Source organism: Chroicocephalus ridibundus, chromosome 1 (assembly GCF_963924245.1).
Source record: "Chroicocephalus ridibundus chromosome 1, bChrRid1.1, whole genome shotgun sequence".
Taxonomy (NCBI): Eukaryota; Metazoa; Chordata; class Aves; order Charadriiformes; family Laridae; genus Chroicocephalus; species Chroicocephalus ridibundus.
The window spans coordinates 100,912,192-100,930,584 of record NC_086284.1 but is presented as its reverse complement, the minus strand read 5'-3'; the positions used below and the strand labels follow the sequence as shown (position 1 = coordinate 100,930,584).

The following is an 18,393-nucleotide window of genomic DNA, read 5'->3' as shown; positions in this document are numbered from 1 at the left end:
CTACCTGTCACCACTGTTAGAAAACTGAATGCTGTCAACTTTGTCCTGTAAGAAAAAGTAGTTTGTTAGAAATTATGCTTTTAAACAGGAAATATGGTTTTGACAAATGTGAGCTTAGTAAAATCTGAAACAATGAAAAAAACCTACGTATTGTATAATTTCTTCAGTAAAGAAATATACAATTAGTTATTCATTTTTATCACAATAAAAATTACAGGAAAACTAGATAGCACACTCAGATCAGTTTGTCTTCATAACTGAGTCTTCCCTACATACAAAATATGTATTGATCAAGCTTTATCACTGTAACATAAATGCTTAAAGTCAGATTCAGTATTAGAGAAAACATATTAAGGCAAACAAAATGAAGATGAGTATTTTAAGACCTGCCCTTGAAAGAGCATTAAGGGTTCAACTAAATCTAAATTCTCTACAGTAAAACTAAAGATTCTTTGTGCATCAAGTGCTGGAAAAGTGACTCAACCTTCAGCACATGAACGTAAGGCAAGTTTCTGTTAGATTCCTTAGAAGACAGAGCCTGCTAGACTAAGGTACACAAATAAAAAATGAGAGTATTTTAGCTAAGAAGTTCTTTTCCGAAGAGGTACCAGTTACACCAAGAATGCAAGCAAAGACAGACATCACGCATTACATAAACCACGTGCGAAAACAACACTAAATCGGCAAGCTGACTTATTACTTAGGAAGTACAAAGTAGCCTGCACAGCCACCGAAGATGTGAATAAAGGTCAAGATGAACAGAAGTAAAATTCTGGAAACTCAATTCCATTTAAAGATTTAACACTGTCCTGGTTTGAGGTAAAGCAGAACCAATCTTGTGTTTTGTAGTCTTACTTTTTAGCTGGGCCTCTTCTAACTGACTAAACTCTGCAATTAACAGCATATTGTTCAGAAAGTGTTCACTCTCAGAGTGATAAGACCTGATTATACCAAGGAATGGTACGCACAGAGCCTCTTGCTTATACTTATTGCTGTAACAACGAAGATCAGCTAACTTCGCTATCTGCCCCGTTAGAGGGTCAGAAGCGGAGAAGCGCAGAGGGGTCCCACCTGCAGGGAGGAGCAGACGGGACAGGTGACCCAAAACTGACCAACAGGGTATTCCATCCCATATGCATCATGCTCACTATAAAAGTTAAGGGATCAAAAGGTCAGCTCTCTTTCTTCAGTGGCTGACATCCGAGCAGGACCCTGTCTGTTCGTCTCGTCTGCTTTTGATCCCGATCCGAGCATTCCTGACTCCAGATCCGGAATCCTGCTCCTGCCCGTCACTGACTCCAGTCTGGGACTTTCCCTGTGTCTGCTGGTGACGCGATCGTCATCCTGGGAGCTGGATATGATTTTGTATATATTGCATACCTTTTTTTTTAATAATTATTATTATTATTTCCTTATTTATTGTGATTTTCATTAGAGTAGTTCAGTTCTTTTTCTAAACTCGTAAATCTCTCTATCTCTTCTTCTCCTCTCTTTGGGGGGGTGGGGGGGAGGGTAGGGGGAAGGGGCCATCTGTCATTCTGATTGGCCAATCCGGCCAAAACCATGACGAACACAAAAGGTGTCAAATGGTAAATAACTTGAGTAAGGAAATCCACATTCTCAGCCTTTCTACTTCCTCTATACAGCACATAATGTGTGGGTGGCTAGGCACACTTGCAAATGAGCAAACCACACACTTCAAAATTAGAGAAATGTATGACATCCAGTTGAAAAGACAGAATTCCAAATATCATCTTTATATATTCCAGCCTTTAAAATGGTCAAGCCACACTGAGATGACTGACTGAAATTCTGCATAAGTTCTAAAAAATATTCAATAAAAGAACATTGCTACAAACCCACTAACAACATTAACTTGCAACTTCAACGCTGCTTGAAGTAACTAATTATTAGCTTTAACAATCTTACTTACAGCATGACTTTCCAATTCAGCTATTTTCTCAGGTGTTTCAGAGCCAAAAAAATACATCCTGATGACATGGTCAGTGCTGCCAGTTGCTAAAAACATACCACCTGTAAAAAAAAAAATCAAGCAATAATTAAGCTACTGTATAAGAAATTAAAACAGATCACCAACATTTCTCAGATGCCTAGTTTAAAAAAAAAAAAATCATCTGAAGAGTGTCACATTTTTTATGCTTTTCCACTGACATACAGATGTGAAAGGAAATCCTTCTCTTGCCCCAGAAAGCCATAGTAAAAATAGTCATACTCAGTGTTATAAAGATTTTTAAATATGTAAGTAGGGGAATGATGAAACATCTAACACTACTAATTGCACACAGAAGCCTTCAGTTATGGGGAATATGGCTAGTCATCATCAGAATTATCTAGATGACTCTTTCATTGTAGCATATGTCTCATTTGCGGCACGTGAATTGCTTCAAACCCAGGCAGAAGCATTAAGTAAACCAGTATAAGTACACCAGTATTTAGCTGTGGTGGCAGCAATACTAACATCTGCCTCTTGATACCTGTAAATGCTGTCAAAAAACCCACACAAACACAACCCAAGGCTGTATCCTGACCAATGTTAACAAGCTACACTTTGATTTGTATTTTATTTCTGAAATTCCCTAGTTTCTTCTAACGTTCATGCTATCTGGTACCAGCAACCTTTCCCACAAGTCACCTACATGATGAGAATTAAAGAAGACTAAAAGCCAGGAGTGAAGCAGATTTATAGATTCATTTGTGGATTCTTAAGAAAGAAGGGAACTTTGTGACTATCCCTGCATACAGCTGGCACAGAATCAGGATCTCCTGCTATTGGCAGTAACCACTTCCACTGCTGTTGACTGTGGTATCTTAAGAAGCTAATTTTGCAAATCCTTGACATTATACTAAGGGATTAAACAAAAATAAAAATTCAGTAAAGATGGATAAAAAGTAAACGAGCATCAGGGGACTTTTACTTCTGTAAAATCACCAATGGCAAAAGGAAAACAGTATCACCTAGTTCAACAGTCTTTCACTGTTAGCTGAGGCAAGTCACATTGCTTTATTATGTCATAGGCTAACACACATATATACAATTACTTACTACACAGCTGCTGGTTTTGTGTATTTTAAAGCTGTCACAAACAGAGTATTATAGTAACTACTAATGAGGAAAGAAGAGAAATCACAATGCTAACCTCAATCTGTATGGGACTTACCCACACTGAATGAAGAACAAAGCATCTGAACCCCTGGTCTAGGTTTCTCTGTGAATTTCACTGGCCGATTGCTTAAAAAGAAAAGATGTTTGAAACAGGACATGCCACACAAAACTTGGCTTTTATCAACATTTCAAAACATAAAGGTACGTTTCTTCAAACATCTATATTACAGGTGCTTCTTAAATACGTACAGTAACATCTGCAAGTCTTGTGCTGGAGGATAAACGATAAGGTTTAGTTTTAAAAATTACTGTACACATATACACAAATGATGCTCAAAGCCCACACAGCTTGACTTTTTCTGCTATCACCTAGCAAGGATAACATGATATGCCAAAGAACATTTATTCTCTTTTATCCTTCAGTAAGTATGATTTACCCCCTCCACAACACATCCACGAAATACTGAACTCTTGCCCTCACATTACAAACCACCAACAGTACATGAAAAAAGGCCTACCAAACGCCATTACTACAGAATGCTGTACAAAACCGTAAGATTTTACAGAAGTACATAAGAGTTTTGCAACGCTGTGCACACAGTGATTTAAAAGACTGCTTTCCTGTTCTGCAAGTCATGCACACACTCTTCCAGCTGACATCACCATAATCTCACAGAAAGTAGCTACTAAGAACTACATTAAGGAGAAATCCAGCAAACCATACCACTTACAAGCATTATAGGTTTCTACTCATTCTACTGCTTTTCTGTTCAAGTGTTTTCTGCTTATCAAAGGAAATGTTAAGACCTTCAGTATAAGAATATTTCTCATGTTTGTATGATACACACTACAGAGATTCATATCCTAAGAATGCTGCTTTGAAACCTACCAATGCTTAAACCAACTCAAGTCCATCCTTAAACTAATTTAAACAATGTCCTCTAAATTAATTTTAGAAGGCGAATTAAGGATCCAGTTTGAACGTTCCCCCACTATAACTTACAGCCCTAAAAGATTCTTCAGATGAAAGTACAATTTTGATAGTTTTTGCTGCAATTCTACTACCTTAAGATCACAAGTTGAATTAAAAAGCACAACAGTCGTCTGCTTTCTAAAGTAATGATTTTTTTCTAAAATAGCTACTCTAACGTAAAATGGACCATTTTATACCAACTACCATTATATGCCACAATATGAGATACAGACTGATCATCCCAAATCTCTTCTTCCCAGTAATCACCTAATTTTCTTTTTGTACAAATATACAGCAATCACATAGAGAACAATTAAAAACTATCCTGAACATACTCAGCATGCAAGTTCTGTAAGAGACATCCTGAAACTACAGGACCATTGAAAACTCAACACAAACAAAAAGCTTTATTTTACTGCTCCAACATATTTATGGCAGCAATTCCAGTTGTCCTACATTTGTACTTTTAGTGCAGTAAGAAGTTAGTGCAGTAAGAAGTTAATATATTTCACAACTAATCTCCCAGGAAAACGGAATAATATCAATTTGTAAAGGATTTATAAATCCTTTTTGTAAATTTAAAATTTTTTTTAAAACGCTTTAAAATAATTATGTAATAGATAATGTCAACAACATTTTTATTATCACAAAACCTCAATTTTTTTTAGCTAGTTAAAAGCAGTCGACTTGTATTTATCAAGCACAGTATAGCATAGAGTTAATCAGCAATGCATTTACATACTTGAATTTCATGGAATCCGTATCCCATTGCCAAAAGCAAACAGTTCCATCTGCACCAGTAGAGACCATGTATCGCATGGAGCCTTTCACCATTGGACTAAACTAAAAAGAAGAAAGTAAAATCAGACACATCCAAACAGAGATATTAAAGAAGTGTTTATGAACTTCTAAATATGTTCACATAAAGCCTTCATTTACTTTGTATTTTTCACTAAAACTGCTAAAGCAGTTGTTGATAACTGCTATTTTTAACATTTACAAAATAATACCTCCTACACTTTAAAAGTATGAGGTCTATGTTTCAATTATTGCATTACATAAAACCAATTAATTCACTGCTTTGTTTTTGAAGTCTTAACTAACCACAATCATTCACTAAAAAGCAGTTAAAAAAAAGGGAGTAAGTTTCTCCAGACATGCGTACTTTTTAAATTCTATAATTAAGCAGAGCATCAGTTATGAGATAGCCTGAGTATGTGTAACCCAGCATCACATATAAATTTATAGGAAGTCCTCACACATACTTCTTTAAGACATGAGTTTATTGTTATGCACAGAGATACCCTTCAGAAAACTTTACAGAACACAAGTTAATTACTACTACTACCATTAGAAACAGCCACATAAATTGTACATATTGCAATTATAGTATTATTAAGAATGCATAAACAAACAAAAAAAATCCACAAGACTACAACAAAAGCAACACCATGAATAAGTGTTTTGCCATTAAAAAACAAAGAAATTAAAAAAATGCAATGAATGCCACAAACTCTGCAAATACAAAGATTACTCTTGGAGGCATCATTTTCAGAAAACTGCAAAATTATTATTTTGTACTGAACTTCACAAGCTGGCAGGTAGCCATGCTTCACCCCTCAACGTAAGCCTGTTTGTCTCATTGAAAAACACAGCAAATCTGGATAATGAGGTACTAGTTTAACTGTTAAATAAGGAATTACAAAGGCCAAAACATAACTAAATGCAAAGGACTACCAATAGCACCTAAAGTATCACAACGCCTTCCAATTTAAATGCAGAACATATTACACTGAACATCTTTGCACTTTTGAAATAACTTATATTTTTGAGATTAAGACAAATGCCCATATCACAGTAGCTGTAAAAATCATAGTGAATCAGAACACTCATGCACATAAACCAGCCTATCACGTCTACAGTAACAAACAACAGAACAACACAATATTTCCCAGAAATTCTCTTTGGTTCCAATAGTTCAGATATTACAAGTAGTGATCTTTCTTAAGTCAAGACAGATTCCTGTCACTATCTTCAGTTAAATACTCAGGAATTTCAGGGAGGCAAGTAACTTTTTTTTTTTTTTTTAAACTGTGGTTAAAAACCCCACTGTTTCTTCTGTGGTTTTGACTAATTTTTGACAACAATATTTAAATGTTCAGATTTTAATATTCCCACAGGCAGTCACGCAGAAGTAATTTCTGTTATGTGAAAACCACAGCAACAGGCACAGTGAAAGTTACTTGCCATTCACATGCCAGCCTTCATGTGAAACAGAACATCAGTTCCTTGTACTTGGACATTAAAAAAGTAAGATGTACACTTGGCAAGTTACTTCTTAACCTAGTAACAGCAACCACAAAGTACTTTTCTCCACAAACAGAAAATGAAGTATTAATCTTCCTTTTCAAGAAGTTATAACACAAAGGTAGAATGCTGTATTGGTGTAGAGCATTCATGTAACTATGTTTCTCAATTTCAATAAGCAAATAAGGAAACTGGTTATTTCTTACCAATATGACAGCTAGATAATCTTAGGGTGTCCCATCAATCTAAATTCTACTACTAAAGCAGACTCCTAACTTTTCAAATCAGGTGCAACAGCATTTTTGCCCAAACTATTTCTTGTTTTCTACTATTTGATTAAAATGCCTTCAAACTTTCCATACCACGCTGTCAAGTGAAACTGGAGTTTCATGGACTGACTGCTTCTTACAATCCATCTACATTACTTGTGCTTCAGTGTGTAGGAACACTTAACAAAACATACCTGTAATGAGGTAATGGACCCTGTGTGTCCGTGGAGGACTGCAACTGGTGCACAAGTTCTCAGACACCACACTCTGATCATTTTATCACAGCTTCCAGCTGCAATCATAGTGTTTTCATAATTGACAGCCATATCGGAAATCTCTGCTGAATGTCCTCGTAACGTGGCAAATAACCTGCCATTATGAGTTGACCAAATCTTTACCAAACAGTCATCTGAGCCCTAGAAAGAAATATTTATTACTCTCAGCGAGGATTTTCAAAGACATTTGAGATAAAAGTTTTAGGTTTCCTTTACAGAACCTAACTAAGCTTTTACACAGCTTGGTAAATTACACTTACATTTAAAACTTTGTATGCTACTTCAGCTGAAAGAAATAAAGTCATACAACCAACACTAAAAAAGCCAAAATGTTCACCTACGGTACAGGATTACACCACAGTCATCACAGATCTATACCATATACTGCAAAAAGCCTGGGATAAGTTTGAGGGAATTCCTTACAGTAAAGGCAAGGGCCAATGAAAATACCGTGCAATCTCTCCTCTGCCACTTTATAAATATGAAACATGCTTAACACTGAACTACATCACTGCATAAAACTCCTACATCAATGTCAACATCTGACCAGCATATTACATACAATTTCTTACATGCTTCAGACCTTTAATTACATCAAATTGTTCTACTTAAGCATGGCAATAATCAGCTATGTTTTAACACTACTCATATCGACCTCCAGAAGTTTTAGCATAATATGCATTTCAAATTCTTTGTGTACATCTAGAACTATATTCAGATTTGGATCTATTTCATCAACTTACAGTAAATATTCTATGTCCAGTCCTATCGAATGCAACACAATATACAGAAGAAAGATGGCCAAGAATCCGCCTATGCATCTTGACATGCTGATACATACTTCCTGGAAATGAAGTACTGAACTTTGCATATCCAGTTAATTGTTTTGCTCGATGTACTTCCACTAGAATACAAAGAAATCAAAGAATGAACGCACTGATGTTTAAAACAGGTCTATTCTAAAACATGACTTTATTTAACTTGCGTTAATATATTACTTAAGGACTTATTGAACCGACTTTCATATATCATAAAGTCAGGGTTTTTTGTATTTGCAATTTTTTTTGATGTACAAAACCAAGACAGTATTTTAAACTTGCTCCAATAAAAACTTCAGTCTCTAGATAAGACGCGCTAAACGTTATCTTTATTTTGCCATGGCTTTCTATACCTTAAATCATACAGGAGTCCTTCTATCCAAAGGTGAATAATTTCTATTTTCTGTAGGTTTCTCTACTTAATACAAGGTCTTTATAAAAGCAAAAGATGTCATCTAGAGGCGACTGCCTCATGAGTGCTGAGAGCAGACCTTTGTACCCAATACGTAACCCCAGTGAAGTCATATGAAGTTCTCCAGATAAGCCTCCAGATCCAGTTCTGAGGTGCAATTCTCAGCATTGTAGCAAGGCCAGCACCAAGATACACATCGTATGCTCACAGCAGCAGTGATGAGTGTTGAGAGGAGCTTACCAAGATTTGGTGGTGTGCCATAGTTCACAGGAATTTCAGGAGGTCTTCCTCTATGAAGAGCAGCAAATGCAGAGCCCTTCCAAACAGTGTTCCTGCAATCTTGAAAACCAATTGGTTGAAGTTTGTCGTAAGTACATGTTAAAAATGCCCAAAGAGCTGCAGTTCCAAAACACGGTAAGAAACCTATCTATAGGTGGTCCCAAACACAGCATTGAAACAACTGAAAAAACAGGAACACCAAATGCCCCAAAACTTTTCATGAACAGTGTAGCATCAGAGGAGAGAAAAATCCATTTAATATAGTAACAGAACGAAGAAAAAAATCCCAACACAACCAATCACTAAACTTTGGAATTACTCCTAAATGGTGATGCCCCTGCAGTTCACGTAACACAAGACTAACTTCTCAACTGATTTTATCTTATTCTTGGTGTAAAGCATGTAAGAGTTGTAACATTTTCATTAATATTTATTCATAAATATTACATTTATTGAATATTGACTAGTATAAAATTATTTAGCCAGATGATCTCAAGAGGTCCCTTCCAACCTGACAATTCTGTGATGCTTAAAAAAAAAATTCCCACACTGACGGTCATTTTGACACACTCATGCTGAAATAATTGAATCCTGATTTTCAGGGTAGAACAGACACTGTTATTCACTGTGCATCCTTTAAAGTGGTTAGGACAGATAACTGAAAACACAATAGTATCCCATAAACCAGTTCCACATCACAGCACCTAGCTACCCAACAGAACTTCATACAAACACATGAACGCCCTCCTCCCAGAGACATTCAAAGAGATAAGTCTAAAGCTAAGATCTAGTCTATCAAATAACATGCTTACGCATTGCTAACCATTCCCTTTAAGTTACGGGCAAGGACGTTCTTCCTGCACATGTACAGAATTCACAAGTACTAATTTTGATGCCATTTGCGTTAACCAAGAAAACTTTCAGAAAACTGGTGCTACTGTCTGACATTTGTATGGAACAGAGTAAAACAGCTACCGCATTCAAAACCAACACACTGCTGGGAGTGTCGGGAGATGTTAGTAGCACCTGTGTCCTGATGATTCATTATATTGCAGTAACACTGAAAACTGGCCAGCCTCAGCACTCAGAGTGATTCTTCTGATGCAACTGAAAACCTTCTCTTCACATAAATCAATATATAGGTATAATATTAATACAAAGATCACTGGTGTTTTAGTTGATTAAACACAGTACGGAAGAAGCGGGGGTCAATTTTGGTGAAAGCTCACCACTTTCAAGTATTCCAAAAGTCTTCAGCATATGCTTATGAAAATGTATCAAATCCATTTCAAATAACAAACAAACCATACCTTTTGCTGTACGTAACAATGACTGTCTCCCTGCACCAAGTAAGGAATTCACTCTCGAAATGCTGGGTGGTATCTCCTTATCCAGTATAGGGCCAATACGCTTGCAAATTTGTAACAAATGGTCCGGAGCCACATGCTTGTTGGACAGCACCTGAGAGAAATTTTAAGTTTTAAAAATGTATATGGTACATCCAGAACAGACAAATCTAAAAGCATCAATATTCACAGGCATATTAAACGTTGTTTAAATATTCTAAAGTTCAACTTACAAAACAAAATCAGTTCTGTTAAGGTCTGGTCTTGTAAATTCAGCAAGTACGCTCCAAGAACGAGAATTGTAGTAAAAATCACTGCAGTAAAATTACTTACTGCACATCAGTATTTTACTACTGAAAGCCTGCAATATTCACACCTACAGCACCCATTTGTGCACCACCTTACAGTGAGTGTCTTTGCCTAATTCACCCAATTATTTTTATTTAAAATAATAAACAAAATTCAAACCCTCATAACTCAAGATCATGGAGAATTTTATTGTAATCAAGCACAAGAATTTAGGCAACTAGTACTTCAGTCGCATGGTACTCGTTCAGTAAACTGCAAACTAATAGGTTTAAGTACAATCTCTCTGGAAATAGCTTCCTTGAAGAACCAGTACTACATAGCATAGGACTGCCCTACTTCCTTAAACCAAAAGGATCAAAACAGCCATCCATCCATCCAGGAAGGATCCCATACTATCTACATCTAACAATCTAAAAAAAATACACCCACACACACACTCAGACGTCTCAGTCAAGAACAGATGCGTGTGGTTTTTGAGTACTTTTGCCCCCCTTCTTTCTGGGAGTACAATAAAAGAAATCCTTATTTTACTATGAAGTCAATCACAATAATGCAGAAGTTAAATATGCAAAGTAGAGTTTACACAGACTTGAGTAAACCAAACCATCAGAATCATGAATTTAAACTATTGGGAAGGTCTGAATCAGCAGGCACAAACAGCCCCATGCTTACTCCACTCTCTGATCCGGCCACGTAAAAACCAGTTAGTCCCAGAAGCCACACTGCTACTTCAGCAGCCAGACTATTCCCAGCCAATACACTCAGGAGAGGCAGAGGGCCACACCAACACAGGTATGCGGCCTCTGGCCCACGTAGCTCAGAACACAGGCAGAACTAGCTCATGCTTATGATGCTATTGCCTGAGCCTACTGACTGAATTTAGATGAGGGAAGTCCCGGCAAGGCTGATCTCATCATCAGAACAGTGGGAATAAAAATACCACATGCTGTCACCTAAGATCTGTTTGACAAAAAGTTGCCCAAATGCACAGTGAGTATTGAGAACATATGATTTAAGCCACAACCTAATACTTGGTTTAATAATAAAAACAGAAGTAATGTATAAAGCTTGCGGGGGTATAGGTTGTATTCCTAGGGGGGAAGGGGAGGTGGTATTATCAGTAAAATAGTTAACATTACCACACAGACAAATATATCAAAGCAAATCAGGTCATCAAATGCTTAAGGTTGACTGTGAGAAATGTATTTGGTAGTCCAAAGATTACAAAATGCACTTTTTCATCATTACTTTATAAATTTTGCCTCCGGTTGGTATAGAGCAGTACCAGCCATGACATTAAGGACAGAAAGCTCAGCATAGTTTACGCCAAGCATTATAAACCATTTTGTTTGCATGCCATCATCAGGAAGTATATATTCCAAATGCAATCCCTAGTAGAAGCATGCATACAAAACCTTGCAATTAATTTCCTTTTTAAGTAGTTTTACTCAGATTTTGGATGGAACAGTTATTTTAAAGTCTTATTCCAATTCCATGATGAGCAGAGAGGAAAAGAAAGAATTGCACTACATGATTGCATTTGTCTGTGGTCTCTGAAAATTCAGAGTGAGAGCAGTGGGACAACAGGTTCCCAAAGCCCCCCAAAAGCAGAAACTAAAACCTTCAGAAGATTAATTTGGATATTCTGAAATACTATTACCCTGTGTAGAGATTTATTTTAAATTGTGTAGGAAAAAGATGCAGAAGCAGCACATATTAAAGAATTAATCTGACAACTGCATATGCATAATAAATACAGCTTAAAAAAACCCTGTGCTTAAGTCAGAAGAATCCACACGTGACATCCCCAATACCACCACTTTTTGTCATAAGAACTGGGGTAAAAAAACAAACAAACAAACAAACAACAAACCCCAAACAATCCTTTTTGAACTTAATACTACTTTCATGTTTGCTAAATTCAAGTCAGAGCTTGAAAGTATTCCTGTTTAGCAAGACTAGGCTTTTTAGTGACTTAAAGCATTAATTTAAAATCTCATTTGCTCAACTGACCACACTGACAAGTAGAAGAAATGTAATCCAGTTTATCATTTTAAGCAGCACTCAAATAATTAAGAAAATGTTTTAAACAAAATTTCATTCCTTCTCTATGAAAATATGATTCTGAGATCTTCAAGTGTTACACATGAGGCACAAGGAGATTTAGCTGTAACAATACACAAACTGATGTCTAAGGAAGAAGCCAGTCAATTAACCTGGAATGAATGAATCTTAGGGGGGGGGGGAAAAGCAAGAATAAACATTTGTTTAAAGAAAACAAGATCAACTACAATAAAGCAGGATAAAACCACACTGGGCATGCACTGCCAGACCATCACTTCATAAGATTCAACTGCCAAATACACTTTGCCACTTAAGAAGCAATAAAACAAAACACCTAGAGAAAGACAGCTTTCCATTCTGAAATGGATAGAAGTTAAAACATTTAGAGCAAACAACATCAGTCACAGAAGGCACAAAGCACACGCTGTTGAGAGATCACTTATATCTTTCTAATATTTTGAAACAAAGCTATGACCAGTAAGTAGCCAGAGATAAAGAGCATACTCATAGGCACCAGAACTGCCAACCCTTGATTTCGGAACAGCGATTTCATTTCCTAATCTGTTGAAAGGGACGGATGAAGGAAGCCAACCAGAAAATAAATACCATCAAATCAAAACGCGCTTAACAAACTTGCTCGTGAAACTCTGAAATGAAACCTTGCTTCAGATTGGTTCTTCCCTATATGTAGGCAGTGGCATATACCAATGCACAACGCCAAGCTCCACCTCTGCTATGTAAACAATATCCTCAATTTAAAACACCACTTGTGTTTTTGTTAGTCTAATGTAAAGAAATTAAAGGCCCTTTCCAAAATAACACCAATGCCTTAACAGAGCTGGAATGAAACTGGAAGGTAAAGCTTTAGGCCTACTTTTAAAGGTAAAGGGTCTAACATCAATGTTATCATCCTAATTAAAAGTTTTAAAGAAAAAAAAAGGTCTCACCAATTCTTCGTAACTTCTGTAATGCTCATTTCCTTGCCAATCCAACCTTTTAGGAAGCAACTAAATGGAGGGGAAAAAAAAACAAACAAAAAGAAAACTGAGTCGTTAAAGGGGAAAGAGGACTAGAACACATCCAAAACAATGTGTGTTGAGGGAAAAAAGTTGAGACAGCAGAGTGGAAGAAACTTCAATGACTTATAAAGTAAAGGAAACTTTTGACTACAGCAAGAGAGATGATTTCATCTGAGCCCACACCGACCTGATACTGTTCCAGCTCCTGCACCAGCACCTGCAGAGAAAAGGGGAAAAAAATACAGAGTTAGGGACCAGCAAGCCTCCGGTTTCTCAAGCGGCTGCTGCCGCACAAGGGCTCGGGCGGGGGAGGGGGGGACGACACCGGCTGTTCACACCTCCCCTTCAATCCTCTTTGCGGCAGCGAATGGCCGAGGGGTGCGAGCCGGTGCGCCCAGGTGAAGCGTGCGGCGCCCCAGTAACTCACCTTCAGCGCTCTCCTGCAGGGGCCGGTGGTCAGAAACCGAGCTATGAGGAAGTAGAGCTCTGCAAGAGACACGGGGAGAGACGGGAGGGGGGGGGATGAGTCCGGGGCCAGCTGGGGCGGGGGGAGCCCCCGGGGTGACTGCAATTCATCACCGCGGTCAGGAAGATGGCGGCAGGGAGCGGCGGCGGCACCGGCGGTAGCTCTCGCCCTGGCCCGCCGCCGCTCGCGCCCCGGCGGTTTTACCTGATTCAATGAGCGGCAGGGACACGCTGCCGCCACCGGAGTTGGAAGAGGCCGGGGGCTCAGCCATGGCGGCCCGGGCCCGGCGGCCGCCGCTCGCTGGCTCCCTCCCTCCCTCGCTTTCTCGTCTCTCGGCACAATCGCCGCTGGCGGCGGCGGCGGCCGTTGCTGCCCGGGCAGGGATTAGGGGCTCAGGCAGCGGCTGGGGCAGGCAGGGCCCGGCTCGACATAGCCCTGTCAGCGCCGCCCCTCCCCCACCGCCAACCGCCAGCCAACCACCCCCCCCTTCCCCCTCCCCTCCCTCCCTCCCTCCGCGCGCGGGAGCGAGCCGCCCCCGCCCCCCCCGCCGGAATCGGGATCGCGCTCGCGCTCCGGGTCTCCTCCCCTCCCCCGCGCTAGCGCAGCCTCAGCACTGCCACTGCCGCGCGACAGGCCGCGCTACCGCCTCTGTCACCTGCGCCGGCCACGCCTCCGGGGGAGGGCGGGGAAGGGGGCGGAAAAAGTAGTCCCCGTCCCGAGCGCGCGGGGACCGGCGGGGAGGCGAGGGGAGGGGTTGGGCGTGTGGCCGCGGAAGATACGCGGTGCAGGGGGACCGGTGAGGGCGGCGGGCGGAGGAAGCGGCCGGTGGGGGAACGGGAGACTCCGGCGCGGAAGGATTGCGTGCTGGTAGGCGGCTGGGTGACGCAGAGCTGTGGGGCGGGGCCGCTCTCTGAGGTGGGGGAGGTGTCACGGGGGCGCGCAGGGGGGCTGCTCGGTTGCCGTTGAGGGCCGGGAGTGCGCGGGCCCGCTGGGAAGGAGGCGACAGTCTCCGCAGCTGTCACCGGTCGCCCCGGGGCCCGGCGGCACGGCCTCCGCTCCGCCCAGCCCAGCCCTCCCCTCTCCTCGCCTCCCGCGGACCGGCCCCGTCAGGCCGGGACCGGCGGGGACCGGCCGCAGCCCGCCGTCAGGCGCCGAGAGCCGGAGATGGGGCCGGCGGTTTCCCGGGGCGATGCGGGGCCGAGGAGAGGGGCCGAAGCGGGCTCCGGGTGCTGCAGGGCCCAGACCTTCATCTCGAAGCACGTTGCCCGGCGTGCCCGGGGCCGCCGGAGGGCTGGGGCTGGCGGTGCGCTTCCCGAGCTGGCGGAGGTCGGGAAGGGCTCGGGCGGCAGCGTGTTCGCAACCAGCGGATCGACTAATACAGCGTTACTACGCGGGAGCCGTTGTCTTTTGGCTCCTGTTGCCACTTCAGGGGGATCTCCGGACCCCTCAGGCCGATGGGTCTCCTCCTGTGCCACTGAGGCTCCCCGGGTGTGGTGCCCGGGGCGTCTCGGCCACCCTAAACGGCGGTTTAGGGAGCGGGGGCGTTCCCCCACCGCGGTGGAGGAAGGCAGCGCTGCACTGGCATCATCTTTCCAAAACCAGCAGGGCTGCCCCAGTGCCTCCAGTTGCCTCTCTGCAAACAGGTGCCAGCGCCACCTCCACGTCACCCCGGCTTTGGAAGCCTCTTTATGGGGGATATTTTTATTTTCCCTTCTTATATTTTTTTTCTCCCCTCTGCCCAATATGAATTATAACATGAAGGTAGCAATGGCCATACTCAGGTACTTTAAATATGAGCGCTTCCTTTCTTTTCCCATTCCTCACCTGTGGTGGTTTGGTACACACTTTTAGAACCTTTGCAGTAAAATATTTTTACATACCATTGTAGAAATACGTGTGTACTTTATTAATCTCACTACCTCAGATGTCCTTTCAGCTTTTGACAAAGCTTTTGTAGATGTGAGGCACAGGCCAAGCAGCAGGCACCTTCCCCCCCACTGCTGCCTCTGCTCCCCACTCTGCACCACCTCCTGCCTGGTTAGCACTCCCCCATCACAGTTCAGGTACAGGAAAAAAAACAGGTAACCTGACCATTAAAAACCTCTCTTTAAAAGAGATCCATGGGTTTCTGCTTCCTGTGTTGTTGCAAGCTTCAGCTGTGTCATTCTCAAAGGCCACCCTCTAGATTTCACTGATAATTAGCATTCATTAGCTAAACCTGGATGCACTCGAGCATCCTGGCTGTGTTCCATGTTTTCGAGAGCTGTGGTCTGCTTGGCACTAGAAAATGAGTTCCAGAATGGTGCGGCATGAACATGTACGTATGTTCTCTTAACCAGAGCAACTAGTAGCAGCATACAAATAGGACTGAGTAACTCCAAAGAAACATGTTTTGTTCTCTTCATGTTGTATTTTGGAATGGATGGTTCTCCGTTATGCATGTGTTCCGTGGCACTGCATGCAAATCTGCATCAGCTTTTACTCTATTCCTTAGTTGCACGCAGCAAATGTATCTGGTACTGTACAGGAAAGAATGCTTTTTCTGAAGCATGCCCATGGAAATTCTTGTCAGATGAAGTTAAGTGCCTTCCACCCCAATTCTCCACAGGCAGAACTGACAGCTAGTGCCAATATACACAATTCCTCATTTTCCCAGTAGCCAAACTGGTGTTTTTTTCCACGCTGGCATTTCATGCTATGTGGAGAAGGGCAATAGTATCCACCTACTGCAGAATTGATCAAATTCATAATTGATTCACCTATTCGTATTAACTAGACATACTTTATGTAACTAGGAAAGCCTGTTTCATTCTTTACTGCATCAAGTGGGTTGTGCTGCTCAAAATGGACCCAGGGCTCCTGATGCAACCAGCTCTGCCCTTCTGCCAGCGTGAAAATTCCCCTCCTGCGAGAGAGAAGCTGTTACTGGTTTGTGCTTACTGAGTCCTTTCACTTCCATAACAAAGTAAAAAAAAACCAAAACAACTTTTTGTCCCCAAGAGTACATATTAGGGAGCAGTTACAATAAATTAAACAGTGGCTAGGAGATGTTAGAGAGAAGATGTTGAAAGTCAACAGGATCTCAACATCAGAGACTCAAAAGTAGGCACTCAGAAGTGGGCATTTGGTAAAAGGACATAAAAGAGGTTATTTAGGGGGACTTACCTGCAAGTTTGTTAGTCATTTAACTGGTGTTTTTGACTTGCTAAAACCAGAAAGTAAAGAACGTCATGTAGCTATGTCACGACACAGCTACATGACACAAACCAACAAATAAGGTAACTGGAGGGAGGGTGGGGGGAGAGGCAGAGGGGTTAGAAAAAATGGCATAAGTGTACAGTTTTGGCATATCCAAGAACTTGAAGCCAAAGCCACTGCCCAAATCAGGTGCACTCTGCTTGGAACACAGCTGTGGTGGAAATGGGCCAGAAGGTCCAGTTTTGGAGGACATCCTGTATATAAACTAAAGTTAAGCTAAACATTGCTTAGATATTGAAAAGTTAAAATAGTAAAATGCTTTCTCAAATGAAAGCATGGTTTAAGAAAGTAAGTTGGGGTGAAACAAAAGCGTTTTTTAGAAGTGCATGACAATTTGAAAAAGGCACCAAAAATGCACAGGAAGGAGATACTGTGCTTGCAGGTGTTACTTAAGAGCATAAACAAGTTCTCTATCAAGGGGTGGGGGAAAAAAAGAAACAAAGAACAAACGTTACTTTTTGATCTTGACTCCTCCCAAGGCAAGGCTCATAGTTGTCTGACTGGCATCAAATAGACTGGCAAGATAAAACCATGCTACTACCTGCTGCAATTCAGCAAAATAAGGTGAAATGGGGAAAAAAAAACCCAACCACAAAACAACCCTGCACTCTATGGGAGAACTGAAGTAATGCTGTACTAGATTTGATCGGGTTTTTTTATTTTGAGGTTAAGTAATATATACTTAATATGCCCCCTTTTGATGAAAGGCTGTTAAATCTTCAGCAAGACGGATTTGGTTTTCTCAACTACAGCTAGGAAGAATCGGGACAGTTTTGTACTACAGGAATTAGGTCTCCACACAGGTATGTTTAATTTGAAACGACGCTCGGCCAACCTGCAGCCCCACGCAGCGGGCACACTGCTCGCAGCAGGCTAAGCTCACCCAACAGCCAATCGGCACCACAAGGGAAGTTTTCCCTTGGCTCCCCCCTCCCTGCTCCTGCCCAGGCTCTTCCACAGCTCATCTCATCCTCTGCGATGGGATCCACGATATATACCTGGGGAAGTTCACAGCCGAGGCTCATTTTTCCCTGGACATCTGAAGCTTTATTGATTTTAAGGCTGGATTTGGGGAAATTCCAGTGTGGTTCCAACACAACAGCCAACACCATCCGGTCAGTTAACATTCAAGAGGATTGCTCTGTGCGTCTTCCTTAAAGCAGTTATTTACACACGAGTGCATATGCAAACTCTTAGATGCCGAACAGATGAAAACATCTGATGTTTACTAAGTATTGACTTTTTTTTTTTTTAAGGTAACAGGAGCAGTACTAAGCTATCAGCTTTCAAACAGGAAGTCCTGATCAAGATTGCAACCAGAGTGTTCTACTTGCTACTCCCTGCATTACCACCGTTCTCTTGAAAAAAGTACGTTTTTAACAATATTAAGAACATGATTAAAAATCAAAAACTAGACCACTTAGATCATGAGTGATCGTGAGTTGTCATAGTCAATACAGGAGCTACAGAAACA

At 41.3% G+C, this 18,393-nt stretch overlaps 1 protein-coding gene across 2 annotated transcripts in view; it reads right to left on the bottom strand.

Annotated features, from left to right (window-relative positions):
- Positions 1-14,237, bottom strand: part of BRWD1 (bromodomain and WD repeat domain containing 1) — a 60,469-nt gene extending 46,232 nt beyond the window's left edge. Inside the window, exons 1-12 of one of the 2 annotated variants that reach the window (XM_063345375.1) lie at positions 13,866-14,237; positions 13,623-13,681; positions 13,383-13,412; positions 13,124-13,183; positions 9,768-9,918; positions 8,419-8,517; positions 7,692-7,852; positions 6,868-7,089; positions 4,840-4,940; positions 3,180-3,250; positions 1,934-2,034; positions 5-45 (exon numbers count right to left, since the gene is read on the bottom strand). In XM_063345375.1, coding sequence (XP_063201445.1) covers positions 5-45; positions 1,934-2,034; positions 3,180-3,250; positions 4,840-4,940; positions 6,868-7,089; positions 7,692-7,852; positions 8,419-8,517; positions 9,768-9,918; positions 13,124-13,183; positions 13,383-13,412; positions 13,623-13,681; positions 13,866-13,932 — 1,163 coding nt within the window. In that variant the 5' untranslated portion in view covers positions 13,933-14,237. The remainder of the gene's footprint in view (positions 1-4; positions 46-1,933; positions 2,035-3,179; positions 3,251-4,839; positions 4,941-6,867; positions 7,090-7,691; positions 7,853-8,418; positions 8,518-9,767; positions 9,919-13,123; positions 13,184-13,382; positions 13,413-13,622; positions 13,682-13,865) is intronic. The other variant, XM_063345365.1, reaches the window with a different exon arrangement.
- Between the last annotated feature and the right edge of the window lie 4,156 nt (positions 14,238-18,393).